The sequence below is a fragment of the Mchenga conophoros genome, linkage group LG1 (genome assembly GCF_057382185.1).
Source record: "Mchenga conophoros isolate Kocher_MC1m ecotype Shallow Benthic linkage group LG1, M_conophoros_male_GT1.1, whole genome shotgun sequence".
NCBI lineage: Eukaryota > Metazoa > Chordata > Actinopteri > Cichliformes > Cichlidae > Mchenga > Mchenga conophoros.
This window is the reverse complement of record NC_140526.1, coordinates 27,754,481-27,770,478: the sequence shown is the minus strand read 5'-3', so window position 1 is coordinate 27,770,478 and position 15,998 is coordinate 27,754,481. Positions and strand designations below refer to the sequence as shown.

Genomic DNA, 15,998 nt, shown 5'->3' with positions numbered 1-15,998 from the left:
CTGAGCTCAATTCTTAAAATAGTTTATATTTAAAATATACTTCCACATCTGAGCCAAACTTTATTTTGTTTATGAATAGTTAAAATATTAATATTATAAAGAACTAATAATAGTCAGAGGAGTAATCATTGTCTTAAATAAATAACGCCTTTATTGTTTCACAGCTGAAACCAAACCTAAAGTAGAAAATTTGGACTTATGATGAATTGCGGTTTTCCAAATGTAGTCAACAACATTTTTCAGAAGTGTCACAAACGTCAAATGCTATTATAAACAAAGCATTGAAGGGAACATTTGTTATCATTTCTCATTCCTAGTTCCTGTTATGCAAGTCATGTTTATACATTTCCCCATGCTGAGTCACAATACTTAGCCATTAAAAGTATAGCCAGAAGCACCTTCTGACAGGTTTGCATATATACATATATGTATACATATACATATGTATGTTTTTACTACTTTCTACATTGTAGATACTTACTGAAGACATCACATACTGTATATGAAGCAAGATTATGGAATTATATAGCAAACAAAAAACTTTCATATTTTATATTCCCTTTGTTTTGTTGACAATGATGCAAACCTTTGGCCTTCATAATGGGGTTGGGACCATCAGTTGTGTTGTGCAGAAGTCAGGTTGGTACACAGCTGACAGCCCTATTTGACAACTGTTAGAATTCATATTATGGCAAGAACCAATCAGCAAAGTAAAGACAAACGACAGTCCATCAATACTTTGTAGAACTGAAAGTCAATTAGTCTGGAAAATTGCTACAACTTTAAATGTGTCCCCAAATGCAGTTGCAAAAACCATCAAGCCCAATGACGAAACTGGTTCACATGAGGACCGCCCCAGGAAAGTAAGACCAAAAGTCCCCTCTGCTGCCAAAGATAAAATCATCTGAGTCCCCAACCTCCAAAATCTCAAGTTAACAGCACCTCAGATTAGAGCCCAGATAAATGCCACACAGAGTTCCAGTAGCAGAGACATTTCTAGATCAACTGTTCAGAGGAGACTGTGCGAATCAGGCAGTTATGGTCAAATAGCTGCTAAGAAACCATTACTAAGGGAAAGCAGCAAGCAGAAGAGATTTGTTTGGGCCAAGAAACACAAGGAATGGACATTAAACCAGTGGAAAACTGTACTTTGGTCTAAAGATCTTTCGTTCTATCTGCCGTGTCTTTGTGTGACGCAGAAAAGGTGAACGGATGGTCTCTATGTGCATGGTTCACAGTCCACAGTCACCTGACTTAAACCCAGTCAAGATGGTTTTGAATGAGATGGACCGCAGAATGAAATGCAAAACAGCCAACAAGTGCTCAGCATCTCTGGAAACTCCTTCAAGACTGTTGGAAAATCATTTCAGGTGACTACCTCATGGAGCTCATCGAGAGAATGCCAAGAGTGTGCAAAGCACTAATCAAAGCAAAGGGTTTCTATTTTGAAACTCTAACATATAAAACATGTTTTGAGTTATTTCACACTTTGTTTGCTACATAATTCCATATGTGCTGATTCATAGTTTGGATGCCTTGAGTGAGAATCTACAATGTAAATAGTCATGAAAGCAAAGAAAAACCATTAAATGAGAAGGTGTGTCCAAACTTTTGACTGGTAGTTTATATATATGTATGTATTCTCTTCTTTTTCATTCAAATCAAACAATGGTCCAGCAAAAAAATAACATGTACAATTCTGTGAAACACTATGTGCTCCTTCCTGATTTCTTGTTCTGTTGCATATTTGTCACCCTACATACATTTTGTATATCATCAAACAAAAATAATAATATCAGACAAAAATAACCAGAGTAAAATCTAAATACAGTTTTTAAATAGTGATTTCATTTATTACGGGGGAAAAGCTGGAACTCCAAAGCTTTCCTTCTGTGAGTTGTGGATTGAATGGGTATTCAACCTAAGGACATTCACACTGATGTACCATCCAGTTAAATATCAAAAGAATAATCTCCACTTTATGTTTCAGTTTTTTCCACAGTGAATCAGACTACTGTCAAGAGAAAGAAACACTGTTGATGTACATGTCAGCACAGCTCCTCGGCTTGACCACCTCACATCAGTTTTGTTTGGCAGACAATGGGTATTGTTTTGTCAGTAAGCAGACTTCAAGACCAACAGCGATTCAGACTTCTGGAATGGATCATAATTAGGAACAACCACTCCTGTGACCTGATCCCTTCTTAATCTCGACGCAAACCGCAGCTTATCCTATGCTCAGACGTTTTTATATTTTTTGTATTTATATTTGCTGAACCCCCTGATGAGGTTGACTTTTTAGCCTCTTTTTAGCCTCACATTACATGGCATTCTGTGAAATTTAGTAATATGGTGATGATTAGCATTCAGCTCAAGTGCATTTGTTTGTAGACTCTTTAGATCAGAAATGAGGCTCAAAGAAAAGAATCCTTTGGTGTTGTCTTAACAGTAATAACTTACAGTTATTATTTTTCTCACTAACATATCCATGTACACCTGCATTCCTACCATACCACTGCAAGAAGGAGGCTGTATTACGCTCTGACACTCCTTCTCTTAGACACTCGCGTCCTCCTCCTCCTCACTGCAGGAAGTAATTGTAGCAAAACACACACACACAAGCACACACGCAGAATCCTGACTAATCACAAGGTCTTTGAGTCAGAAGTGTTGTGATCCAGTTCATAAAGGGTTTAGCCTCTAGAGTGCAACACTAGCACATCAGTCAGATCGACTCTTAATAAAGAAGCTGGATCTGGAGGTCTCACAGCCAGCAGTTGTTACCGTCACTCATTGTCGTTGCGGCCTCCCCCTACACATACACACAGATACACTCACACACACACACACACATGCAAGCTAGAGCTTGTACAAACACCCACACACGACCCCAGAATGCATACATGCACACATACTTACAAACTTCCAGACACACACACTCACACGAGCGCGCACACACACATGAGCCAAGGAGCACGGGCAGCAGGGTCATCCTAGCGCCATGCTTCATAAAGGGCGCCGTTACAATAGGTTTACTGTTACTCTGCCAATTGCTGGGATACAATAGGACTGAATGTGCTGGGCTGATGCTTCTCCACTTCTCTCCATTTTTCACTTGATGTCAAGGAAGAAAGACTGAGACGGGACAGCATGTTATCAGAGGACAGCCTTGAAGGTGAGTCGGCTCACTGCAGCATTACACTTGCGTATAATGCTGAGAGAAGAGAGATAGGGGAACGAGATCTCTGAATTTGTAAATATTGATTGGCCTGATACTCATTGAGAATGCTACTTTGTGGTTTAAAGAGTCCCACTGGGTTTAAAAAGCCTGAATATCTCTGAAATGCTAGTGAAGGGCTACAGGTTTTAAAGTCATTTTGAGACATGAGACAGCGAGGTGAGGTGCAGAGGCAGTGATGCTGCAGTACACCTCTCACACAGGACAAACAGCAGGACATGACAGGCTACAAAAGTGGTGTTGGACTGCATCATGTTGAGGAATTCAGAGGAGAGGAGTGAAGTGTGAGACAAGGGAAGAATTAAGCTGAAGGAGGCATGAATTAAATGGCAGAGGCTACTGGAAAATATGGATCACAACACAAAGAACTTGGGAGAAGAGAGCCAATGAAAGACAAAAGGAGAAGAGGCATTAAGGGGTGAGAGGGTTTGCTGTAAGAGGAGTGGAGGTGGGGTTTAACTCGGGGTGGCAGATGGGTCTCACAGATTCAGAAGGGGTGTGGTGCTGAATTGTGAGATTCCTCTAACTTAGGACATGCGGGGATATCTGCACTGCAGCTGTCAATAGTTCAACACCTACTCAGCCACACCCCTCCTCCCCTTCTATTACACACACACACACACACACACTGATCATATTTCATATCTTGCGATAGGCCTGGTTTTCATCGTGAGTTAATCGTCAAGCTGGAAAATTCTTGTGAGACAGTGACACTGACTCATGTTCTCTGAGTCGCTGTGTTAAATATTAACATAACTTCTGTTATAGAGCCCACAGAATAGAGTTTTGAAGGATTTATTTGCTCATGGCGTGCCCTGTCTGCACTTTATTATTCCTCTCCACACACAATTTCAGCGATCCCATTTGACTGTAGCTTAATTCTAGCCTATTACACTGTAGCAGCATTGTAATGAGGGTATAAACAATCTCATATTTCAAATCCAGAGTGACAAGGTGCGCCGCCAGGGCCTCACAGAGAACAACAACATTTTTAAAAGCACAGAGACTTCAAGGGGATGGCCTAACAGAGAGAAAGAGAGTACATTCAAAAGCAACACTAGTTTGCTATCATTAGCTCATAACAAAATGGCATAGCTTAATATGAAGGATTAAGCCACATTTAATGCTTCATTAGAACAGAATGTTGTACTTTTACTTCAGTTTCAAATTTACAAGCAATCTAGCCTTAACAAGAAAGTCACTCACACTTACATAACACAAACACGACTATTTTTTAAAGGCCATTCATACTACAGAAACACTGTAGCTGATGCAAGGTGGAGCTAATTTTACCTACTTTATATACATATTTTTTTTTTTTAAAGTAGAAAAGACATTCAATTACACATTTGTCACGCCTGAATCTGTGATATACTGTAAGATTTTACCTCCTGATATTAAAGGGGAAGTACGCATTTAGCTTGAAATAATAAGCTAATTATTTCTAGGAGAAAAATAGGCCTTTTTAATATTTTTATTTACCTATTAATTTATTTGCAATGCCGTTTATTTTTGGCTTCACGTTACTTTTAACTAAGAATTCCTATTTCCTATCTTATTCCTTACTAATACACAGACACAGACGGTGGGAACAAACCTGATTCATTAACGAACAGCTAAATAAGAAGGGGAGACATCAGCTAGCGGTTTGCTTGCGGTTTGTTTTCTCCTCGCGCCCGCCTCGCGTTCTCACCTGGACGGAAGTTGACTTAAAAAGGCAGGGCAGGTAGAGGCAGCCCCTCACCTCCTCCTCCTCCTCTATCCAGGTGGTGGAAAGCAAACTCCTCTCTTATTGTAGCCTACGTTTGGCTGAAGAGAGGAGCCATGACGCTGGATAGGCTTCACTCCTGTTAACGCGCTATGAAATAACCTGAAACATTCACCTTGTGTTTCTTATCAACCAGTAACCTCACGGACTCATGGGGCTTCTACTGCTGAGCCTGATTCTCCGGTACTGGATCAACGCCGTGGAGGGTAAGCTGAAGTCCTGGCTTTCTTTTTAAAAGCTCATTTGCAAAGTAGTAGTCACTCAAGAGCAAGTCAACAATGCTGTCTTGGCACTGAAGAGTGGTTGGGATGTTTTATTGTGAGAAGGTATTAAAATTTGAAACCAAGAATTATGTTACATTTACTACACTGGACTACACATTTACTACTACTAAGGATTAGAATAAACACACAGATTAAAATAATCATATCAATAAGTAAATAAAAAATGACACCATAAATGCAGACTTTTTCTAGTGTTGGACTCTGGTCTGTGCTGACAACCCTTACCTGTTTATGTGCTGTGCAGCAGGTTTGTGTTCAGCCGGCAGTGCTGTGACTTGTGACGACTGTCTGCAACTCAGCCCCCAGTGCGCCTGGTGCACACAGGAGGTGAGCAGCTATACGAGAAGACAGTCACATTTAAAGTGAAGTGATTTTTTGCAAAATATCTTCTCATGTTTGATTTACATGATGACGCTGATGACAAAGTAATAATCTTTATGGCCTGCTGTAAAACAGCCTGCAAACTGAGGTTGCTACTTGTCACATGTTCCCCTTTGTTTGTCAGAATTTCACAGACTGGTTTTCAGTCACACAAAGATGTGACACACTGGATGTCTTACTGGAAAAGGGATGTGCCAGGGACCTGCTGCAGTTCCCTGTTTCCAAACACCAGATCCTCCAGGATCAGCCACTTGGGAAGAAGATGGGCAGCACTAATAGCACACAGATATTCCCTCAAAAAATGTCCCTCAAGCTCCGACCTGGTATGCAGTCGGACATCTTCTGAAGTGACGATTTGTCTTCTGAAGCAGTTTTTTGAGTTCAGAGAGATAAAACGTGGCCTGATTTTGTTTCTCGCACAGGCAGTGAGGTGACCTTCCAGGTGAAGGTTCAACACAAAGAGGACTATCCTGTGGACATGTACTACCTGATGGACCTGTCAGCATCCATGATCGACGATCTGAAGATGATCAAAGACTTGGGCTCTACTTTGTCAAAAGAAATGGCGAAGCTCACGAGTAAATTTCGAATGGGCTTTGGCTCTTTTGTGGAGAAACCCTTGTTGCCCTTCATCAAGATCACAGAAGAAGAACTGGCCAACCCGTGCAGGTTTACATTAAAATAAAAATCTAAACATGAGTAGAAGTTTGTTTCTTTTTGTTTTTTTAAAATGCTCTGATCTTGTAAATCTGACACTCTTACTCTTCTAACGCTCGCTTTTAATGTCTTGTTACATTACAGCCGTATAGACAACACCTGCTTACCGACGTTTGGCTACAAGCACGTCTTGTCTCTGACGAGCAACACCAGCAAGTTCAACGAGATAATCGCCGTGCAGCATATATCTGCAAACATTGACGACACGGAGTGTGGTTTCGACGCCATCATGCAAGCAGCCGTTTGTGGGGTAACATTTCCCATTTCAAGGTTCCAAAGATGCCGGCCGTTCGTTTGTGACGCCACCTCGCCAACTGTTTTTTTCAGAGCAGCTGTGTGTCTCCTGCTAGGACAAGATCGGCTGGAGGAACGACTCCATGCGTTTGCTGGTGTTTGTCAGCGATGGCAACTCACACTTCGGGATGGACAGCAGGCTGGCCGGTATTGTGATTCCCAATGACGGGCAGTGTCACCTGGATGCCAACAATGAATACTCAAAGTCCACAGTGCATGTAAAACCTGATTTTATCATTTGATTCATCTAGGATTATTATTTTTCATTATTATTTGGCTTTCTCCTCTAACACTGTGGTAACTCATGGTAAATAATCACCTGAAACCTCTTAGAAATGTAACCTTTTTTTTTCAGGAATATCCAACTCTTGGTCAGCTGATTGATAAGCTGGTGGACAACAACATCTTGCTGATATTTGCAGTGACAGAAGACCAGAAAGACAACTACATGGTAACAGCTCCCTAGTTTTTTTCCCTGTTAGAAGAGATCAAACTAGAGAGCTGAATAACACAAGTGTTTGTGAGGTTAGCATATTTATCTTCTGAGTTGCATTCAACTTGTTACAACTGGCCCCGTTTCTCTTCCACACTCCTTTTCGTACTGTTCTTTTAGGGAAGATGTGTGGTGATGAGCTTCCCGTATTTGTAACAGTGACATTACTGTTTATCTGTTTTTTTTGTTTTGTTTTCTGTGTCTCTTAGAACTATGCAGAGCTCATACCTGGTGCCACTGTTGGAGTCGTGGCGAAAGACTCGCGGAACATCCTGGAACTGATTGTAACAGCATACAAAGTAAATAAAAGGGCCTGATAATCAGGATGTGCTGGCAGAGTGGATGTGTGGCTTTGTGTGTGTGTGTGTGTGTGTGTGTGTGTGTGTGTGTGTGTGTGTAAAAGTCATAAGACAATTTTTTTTTAAAATCAAGTAATATTTAATGGTGCAGGCACGAAAATGTATCTATAGCAAACTGGTATGTTACTATTTTTATTTTCTCCACCCCTTTGTTATTATTTCTTTTCCTTCTTTTATTCTTTCTTCTATCACATTTTCCCCTCTACCTCCCAACACTCTGCATCAGCATGTTGGCCAGCATGTTTCTGCTTGTCCCAACCGTTTCATCTCCTCGCCCCCTCCAAATCTGATTTGCTCTAAACTTCCCCTCCCTCTCCCGCACACTGCCTCTTTTTTCCTCACTCTTGGTCGTTTTCGTTCCGCCCATCTCATCCACCGTGCGTCGTTTTGTAAATCCCCCTTGGCGGCGATGACTGGTAGTTGTGCAGTCCTCTAATTACTTCATCGGTTGCGTCATTTAAACCCACATTTAGTCTCTGCCGCACTAGCAGAGTCCCTGTCATCACAGTGATTGTAGATGTGGTGCTTAACTGGAACGCTCTGAGTACTTGCACTCACCTGTAATTCTGATGAGTAACAGCGAAGTCTCTTTAGATGCGTTTTATCTACTTAATCCATCCTCAGCTGGGTGTATCCCATAAGTGCTCCGGTTTTCTTCTTCCTTACCAACACTAAAGCCAGGAAGCACACAATATGCCCTCTGTTAGCAGTCAGACGGGCCGTTACAGAGTTCATTAGTCAGTCAAGCACACTATTTTCTCAAGCTGAGGTTAGCTGTCACACTTTCTTCAGGTGCTTTATACAGTGCAGCGCACCTGGGATGCTGACTCACCCCCCCAAAAAAGAATTAGACATGAGGTGTCAGGTCAGGTCAATGCAGGGTGAAAAGTATAATTCATCTGACAGCGCTGGAAATCCCACTTCATCTTGACTGAACAAAAGGAAAATCTGATTTGATTTTAGTTAACTTAGTTTTGCTTTTTTTTTTTTTTTTGATTTTTTTGAAGGAGAAACCTGATCAGTACTGAGGTGTGCTGCCCATTGTGTTCTCATATGGCTCACAATACACATAATCTGTTTTCCAGGAACTTCGCTCAGAGATTGAACTAGAGGTCCTTGGAGCCACGAAGGAGCTGCACATGTCTTTCACAACCGTTTGCCCTAATGGAACTATCCTCCCTGATCTAAAACGCTGCTCCAACATCAAACCAGGAGAGACGGTGAGTTGCTGTTGTTACAAATTGCTTCATTTTTTAAAATTTTTTGAAGTGCCTTTCATTAAACTATCTCATCAGACAAGAACAGTTATTAACAATTCTAGTGAAACACCAAACATAACATAAAAAATGTAGATATTTAAGATTAAATGTGAACAAAAGTTGAAAGCTTAAAGGAAACTAAACAAAGGCATTAATTCTCACAAGGCATCAGGAGGGCATCATCCCTGGGTCCTGAAGGCAGGAGGGCCCTCTCCTCTAAAGTATACTGGAAGCTCATAATCATGGTGTTATGATGAAGTGGACATACTATAGGAGTTCCACTATGCCCATGGTTCTGTCTTGTGAATCAAAGCCTAGCTTTTATGCAGTGTACATTTTTCCTCACGAACTGAAACAAGGCTAAATCTGTTTTGAGTTTGTGGGAGCTTAGCTGAAGAAAATAGTGTTAGCGTTCATTCCCATGACATCTGACCCCGGATGTTGTCCATGGTGCTGATCAAAACGCTGGAATTATACTATTAAGAGTATCGATTATTATTGTATGCTATTTTTTTGCACTTGGAGCGTGTGTCAGAGAGAGAATGGGATGCTGTGTTTGTTCTGTTGTTGTTACGCCTGTGAAACTAAATAATGGAAGGGACAAAAGACTATTCTAACACACAGACAGTCCTAACAGCTCAAGAGTGTTAGGTCTTTCTAACTGTGTTCGGTCTTTCACTACAACAGTAAAAGCTTAATTTTAGTGTATGCAGAGAACTTTGCAAGACCTGCAGTGCTTTATAAACTTGTAAAAGTATGTAAAAAAAAAATCTATACACAGACTGACAGGTGAAAAATAACACAACGTGCACTCTGCCTCGTCAACATTCATGCCTTAGTTGTACCTGAAGAATTGTTTGGATTGGGTCAGATAGGAATGTGTTGTGTAAATCTGGAAATTTTTAAGTTGTTTTTTGTCAGAGACTAATGTTGATTAGAGGGAGACCTGGTGAATTTGAGGCTTTAGCACTTGTAACTGATAGATCAGACAATATTTCTGAGAGAGAAAAAAAATCAACCAGTTTGTCTGTCAAAACACAAATGCATAAAACACGCTAGGACAGGATAAGAACTTAGATTAGATAAGACTTCATCAATCCCTCGGGTGGCTTCCTCCGGGGGCATGTGCAGAGGAGGGATGGTGGATATATTGGACAAAGTTAAAGATGGAGGAACATAGGAAGATGACAGAAGATTCATGGATGTAGTGAAGGAGGACATGCAGAAGGTTGGTGTAACAGAGGGCGATGCTACAGATACGTGAAATGGAGATAGGTGATCTGCTGTGGCGACCCCTAAAGGAAGCAGCTGAAAGAAGAAGAAGAACGGAGGAACTAGTTTACTTACTTTCACCAACATCAGGGCTTAATGATCTTGTTTAGCTGGTTCAAATCCGAAGTTTTTCCTCTCTCTCTTAGCTGTGCTGTCTAAAACAGATGAAAAAGCCCCCAATTATCAATGGCGTTGCTGTGGGGATTAATAGCGCTGACTTTTCGCAGGCAGAATATTTGCAGTCTGTTCTTAGTTTGATCTTATTTTGATGCCCTCCTTGTTTTTGCTCCTCAGGTAGTGTTCAATGTGTCTGTGGAGCTTCTGGGATGCCTGTCAGGAGTTCGGCACTTTTCCCTCAGACCTGTAGGCCTTCAGGACAGTTTGGAGATAGAAGTGCAGTCCCTTTGTTCCTGTGACTGTGAGCCTCCAAAGTCAGACAGCAGCCAGTGCACTGAAGGCCAGGGGGTTTTCCAGTGCGGCGTGTGCATATGTCAGCCGGGCTTCCTGGGAGCGCAGTGCGAATGCAATGAGGAGAGCACTTTGTTGAGCAACTGCCTCGCAAACAATCAGTCTGAAATATGCAGTGGTCAGGGGCAGTGCTACTGTGGACAGTGTGTGTGTCATGCATCCAGTTTTGGGCGCATCTACGGTCCCTACTGCGAGTGTGACAATTACTCCTGTGTTCTCTTCCGTGGGGAGCTCTGCGGAGGTGAGTAACTTCATGCGAATGCTTCTGACTTATTCATGTGTTTTTGTGGAAAGCCTTTTATTATAAATGAAGATTTCTTGTTTGTAGGCCATGGAGTGTGCGACTGCGGAGAGTGTGTTTGTGAACACGGATGGAAAGGGCAGTACTGTAACTGCAGCACCAGCATGGAGGCGTGCACATCTAAGGATGGCTCACTTTGCAGCGGCAGGGGGAAATGTGTATGTGGCCACTGTGTCTGCACTGTACCCGGAGCATCTGGGGACAAGTGTGAGAAGTGTCCAACCTGTGGAAGCTCCTGTACATCTGCAAGGTGAGAGCGCACTCATTCCATCGCTTCTTTCAGCCGAACGAGGGTGTAATGTCGAGTATTTTGTCAGCGTCACCTCGGTGATTGGTATTTCTTTACCTCAGAGATACAAGATATCGTCTCCTTGCGCCGCGTGATCTGTCTGCTCTTTGGAGTTCAGGCATATCAGGTTCTGGTCCTGTTGTTCACATGTGTCTACACCTTCCATGTAACTTCAAAAGATACTAATGTCCCCAACACAGCATTGAGAGATTTCCTTTCTTCATTGTAAAGCAGCTGTCAGGGCCAGGACCATTTGATACTACTCTTACTGTGGAGGGGGGGAACCCGTGATAGAGAGTGAGAGAAGCCTTGGGAAAAAAGCTGATAAGTGACCACGACTGTGATTTCTCCTTTCGCCCCATGTCAGTGATTGAAGCCTCAAGAAATGCTTGCTGCATCATCTTAACCTTTCGTTTTCCTGCTCATTTCAACACTAGGACCTGTGTAGAGTGCCATCTTCAAGATCAGGATGATGCTGAGTCATGTGATCAAAGGTGCAGCGCTACTACAATTTCCATCAATACAACAGGAGGTAAAGGATTCCCTAACTTACCTGTTGTTACTTTACTTTCATTCAGCTTCTTAGTCTAACTCACTGAACTCTAACCGTAACCTAAACTAAACTTACTTACCTAATGGGGTAAATCACTAAATCACCACATACAAACCTTCCCATTTGTCTCTAGTAATGTTGCTCTACAAGGTGCAATCGATACATTTTCTAACTCTGGCTATAAAAATCATAAAACCATATCTGCTTTAAGTTCGGCCCTTCCTTATTCAATGTTATCTTGTTGGAAAGCCCCGCAAAGGTTTTCAAGACTACTGTTATTTTTAGATCACTCCTCCACTGAGTCAAAAATGATGACCAAACAGTTTGACTTGCATTTCAGACAAAAGGACAAAGTCACAGTGAGACTAATCTGGCAAGTTGAGCAGGTGGTGTGGCTAAAAAACCCAGTCCTGCCTTTTCAGGGTGTTACATCAGAAAGAGCTAGCTGGTATTTAGGCCTTCCAGGTATTCCTGGTTCAGTAACACAAAACAATTATTCTCTCCCCCAAAGAGAAGGAGGATGTAAGCAGCCTAGTGTCCACAGTTTTCAAGATATCATTTTCAAATATTTTTTTGTGATTGTAGATGCCAGTAACAGCTTGAACTGATTTCATTTTGTTGAAAATCGGGTCAAGGTCACTCAAAATGTGAAAATCAGTAAAAACTATCACCCACAATTTTTTATGGATCATCTTCAAACTTCACAACAATATACTAGGCCTTGGGGGATATGAGTACCTAGGTTGACTAAGCATTTGACCTTGACCTTCATTTGTTTGAGTCCTGTGACACCTTTAAATCCACAGGTCTCTCTGGCCTGATAGTACAATACACTGCAAGCGACGGTATGAAAACTGTGTGAATCCACAGCTAGAAGGACAGCCTGTTGACTGTTGAGAGAAATTGCTTTTTCACTTCTGTTTGGTTACTTTTTGCAATTCATGTTCACAAACTCGCTGTGGGGTAAACGGCAATTTGACACCTAAATCTGTATATCAGACTCTCTTGTATGATGTTCACAAGGAAGAATTTGCAAAACAGGACCTGCTTGCAACTGTCAACGAATGTTTCAAGTCTATGCATGTTAACAATCCTTAGTTACTGGTATTGATTTAAATCAATCAAATAAAGCTGGTTTTTAACTGCCACCAAGAGATACTGGATCTCATGCAGGTTTTAAGTCTATGCAGGTTAACGCCCCTTAGTGGGTAAATAGTAATTAATGAAAGAAAACCTTCAAAACATATATGACATATTTTGAAGAATGGCCAGGAGCAAAATATTTAAAATAGCTTTTTTTAAATGTGCTAAAATGTAGCAACTCCTTAAAACCAAGCAAAATATATTAAAATCAAATAACATCAAGTTTTTGCCTCCCTGTCCTGCAAGGGTTCTTATTCATGGTGGTGCTATCAACACAGAGGCCTGCTAAGTTTCAGCCAGGGTCGCTGCTTTGGAGGAATGCTGACCTCCATTGACTCGGGTGTCTCTGTGAAGTCTGCACCCCCCCTCTCTAACACAACGCCATCCATGTCCTTTTGGGCAGTGTGGAACAATGGGGAACATATTATTTACCTTGTTGTACAGGCAAAGCTATTATGGTGCCTGTGAATAGCCAAAGAACCTGGTCTTCCTTTGTAGAGGAGTTGATTTTAAAGCCGCTGTACTTGTGCAAGCTGAGAGGCATATCTGATTATCACAGAAGATTTTCAAGCTTCAGATGTGAAACACAATGGTTCGGTCCACACACACCAGATTCTAGTCTTAGATAATGAAGTCACACTGACAGCACAACAGAGCAGAGTATATCATCTGACATTCTCAGCACAATGTCAAAGGGAAGATGATAGCCTTACCTTATGGATATGTATGTTCACATTTCCTCACAGATTATGACAAGAGTCCTTCTATGTCGTGCACGTTTATGATGAAGAATGAGTGCTGGGCGTCATTTAAAGTGGTGGAAGGTGAGACGGACACCACTGCCTATGATCTGCAGATGTACGGTAAGCTTGACACCAACGTAGACGACTAAAGTGAAAGATACTCCCGGTGCAAGTCTCATCTCGCTCTCATGTCCTGTCTCAGGATGTCCAGAGCCACCCAACATCCCCATGATTCTTCTCGGGGTCTCCCTTTCTGTCGTCTGTATCGGCCTGATCCTGCTGGGTGTGTGGAAGGTGTTGGTGTCAGTCCATGACCAAAAGGAGGTGGCCAAGTTTGAGGCTGAGAGGGCAAAGGCAAACTGGCAGTCGGTAAGACCGTGGATGACTTCGCTTTTATTCTTTCTAATATCTTTTTGTTGGGCTCAGATGAATAATTAAAAAGCAAAATAATGTATTAGACATTCATTAGATATTCAAAAGGGTGGACAAAGTCTGATGGCGAGGTGTCTCTCATAACTAAACTGTTCCCACTAATATTCACTGACATACATCCCGTGACTCGGTAGCTTGTAGAAACACCTTTGGCAGCAACAAATAGAGAAAAAAATTCTGTGTGACTTTATCAGTCTCTAAGATTGTTGCGGTGGAATTTTTGCCCACTGTTTTTTACAACTGTGCTTCAGGTCATTGGGGCTTATAGGTATTCATTAATGCACAGTCACCTTTTCCACTCTCTATGTGTTTATACACGTCTCTGGGTTTAATCATTAGTTATTATTAATCTCCGGCTCTCTTCCACAGCATGTCTTTTGTCTTATCTTCCTCCCTTCACCCCAACCGGTCGCGGCAGGTTGGGGCCGCCCCTCCCTGAGCCTGGTTCTGCTGGAGGTTTCTTCCTGTTAAAAGGGAGTTTATCCTTTCCATTGTCGCCTTGCTCATAGGGTATCGTGTGATTGTTGGGGTTTTCTGTGTTGTATTGTAGGGTCTACTTTACAATATAAAGCACCTTGAGGTGACTGGTGTTGTGATTTCGCACTATATAAATAAAATAGAATAGAATAGAATTGAAAAGTTACTGTAACAGCATTTCAGGCAGGTCGAGGTCTGGACTTTGGTTTCAGCCATTCTGTTGTAGATTTACTGATCTACTTGGGCCATCTCTCTGAAACTTTAGCTGTCAGAGAGATGGCATCACATCTGACTCTAGAACACTTTGGTATACAGAAGAGTTCATGGTGGACCCAATGACTGCAAGGTGCCCCGGTCCTGCGACTGCAAACCGAGACCAAATCATCACCCCTCCACCACATTGTTTGACAGTTGGTATGAGGTGTTTGTGCTGATATTCTGTGTTGTTGTTTTTTCCAAATGTGGTGCCGTGCATTACAGCCAAACATCTGCACTTTGGTCTCATCTGTCCACAGGACATTGTTCCAGAAATCGTGTGGTTTGTTCACATGCAACTTTGCAAACCTAAACTGTGCTGCCGTGTTCTTTTTAGAGAGAAAAAGAGGCTTCTACTGCAACCCTTCCATACTTGTTCAGTCTTTTTTTAAACTGTGCTATCATTAACTTTAACATTAAACAAGCTCACTGAGATTTCTGATTTGGGCCAAATGAGCTTCAGGCAGTTTGGAAGGTTTACAGGACTAGTGTGTTGTTGGTTTTGGTCTTTCTGTGGCATCTGTAAAAATCTAAACGTCATTGTGTTCTTTCTTTGTTTTCTTTCAGGGGACCAACCCTCTGTTCAGGAGCTCAACATCTACATACAGAAATGTAACTTATAAAAATGCACAGAAAGAAAAGACTATCACAATGAATCACTACTGATGACGAACTGGATGCGTCTGAGTGCACTTAAGTGTGTGACTTTGTGTGTGTATGAGACAGAGAATAGTTTTTGTACGAATCCCTGTGTTAATTCAGAGATGTCCTAGCACAGTAGACAACACTGTGAACAGACAAACACTGCGAGATGAATTTGCTGCTGTAGAAGTGCACTGTACTGTCAAACACTGGACATTTCTATTGCATGGCCCTACGTGTACTGCAACTTGCAACTTGGTAAAGGAGAAGTCTACACTACAAGTGATCTACTACTGAATGAAAATGTATAAATATACAGGTGTAAGAGATGTTTTTTTGGTAATAATGTGTCGATTGTTTTACTGTAAAACAAGGCTGAGCCTTTAATTTTAATAACTGTTGTTCTGAGGTTTTTTTTTTAATGGTATGTGGCACATAATTAAAGTTGGATTTGGCATTTTTGAAATGACTCCTCTGCAATTTGGGTTTTAATTGCAGGTTACAACACAGTTCTCACAAAGAGTGAGCAGACTGATTTGATTTACCTGCAAGAAACAAAATTTAAAATTTATTTTGCTTACAGTGGGATCACACAGTGCTCAGGGTTTCCATTTTTTAACAAGGCAACTT

At 41.6% G+C, this 15,998-nt stretch overlaps 1 protein-coding gene across 2 annotated transcripts; it reads left to right on the top strand.

Moving 5' to 3' along the window:
- Positions 1-2,937: 2,937 nt before the first annotated feature.
- Positions 2,938-15,837, top strand: itgb6 (integrin, beta 6). 2 transcript variants are annotated; one of them, XM_085272605.1, is made up of 16 exons: positions 2,938-3,175; positions 5,143-5,212; positions 5,538-5,617; positions 5,796-5,994; positions 6,094-6,340; positions 6,473-6,638; positions 6,739-6,900; positions 7,038-7,133; positions 7,385-7,474; positions 8,620-8,754; positions 10,360-10,774; positions 10,862-11,084; positions 11,561-11,655; positions 13,566-13,682; positions 13,765-13,931; positions 15,294-15,837. In XM_085272605.1, exons 2-16 carry the CDS (start codon positions 5,158-5,160, stop codon positions 15,390-15,392), a joined length of 2,346 nt encoding a protein of 781 aa, XP_085128731.1. In that variant the 5' UTR covers positions 2,938-3,175; positions 5,143-5,157; the 3' UTR covers positions 15,393-15,837. The 2 variants fall into 2 exon arrangements, with proteins under 2 accessions (XP_085128731.1, XP_085128726.1); XM_085272600.1 differs by having other exon boundaries at positions 5,535-5,617.
- The last annotated feature ends 161 nt before the right edge of the window (positions 15,838-15,998 follow it).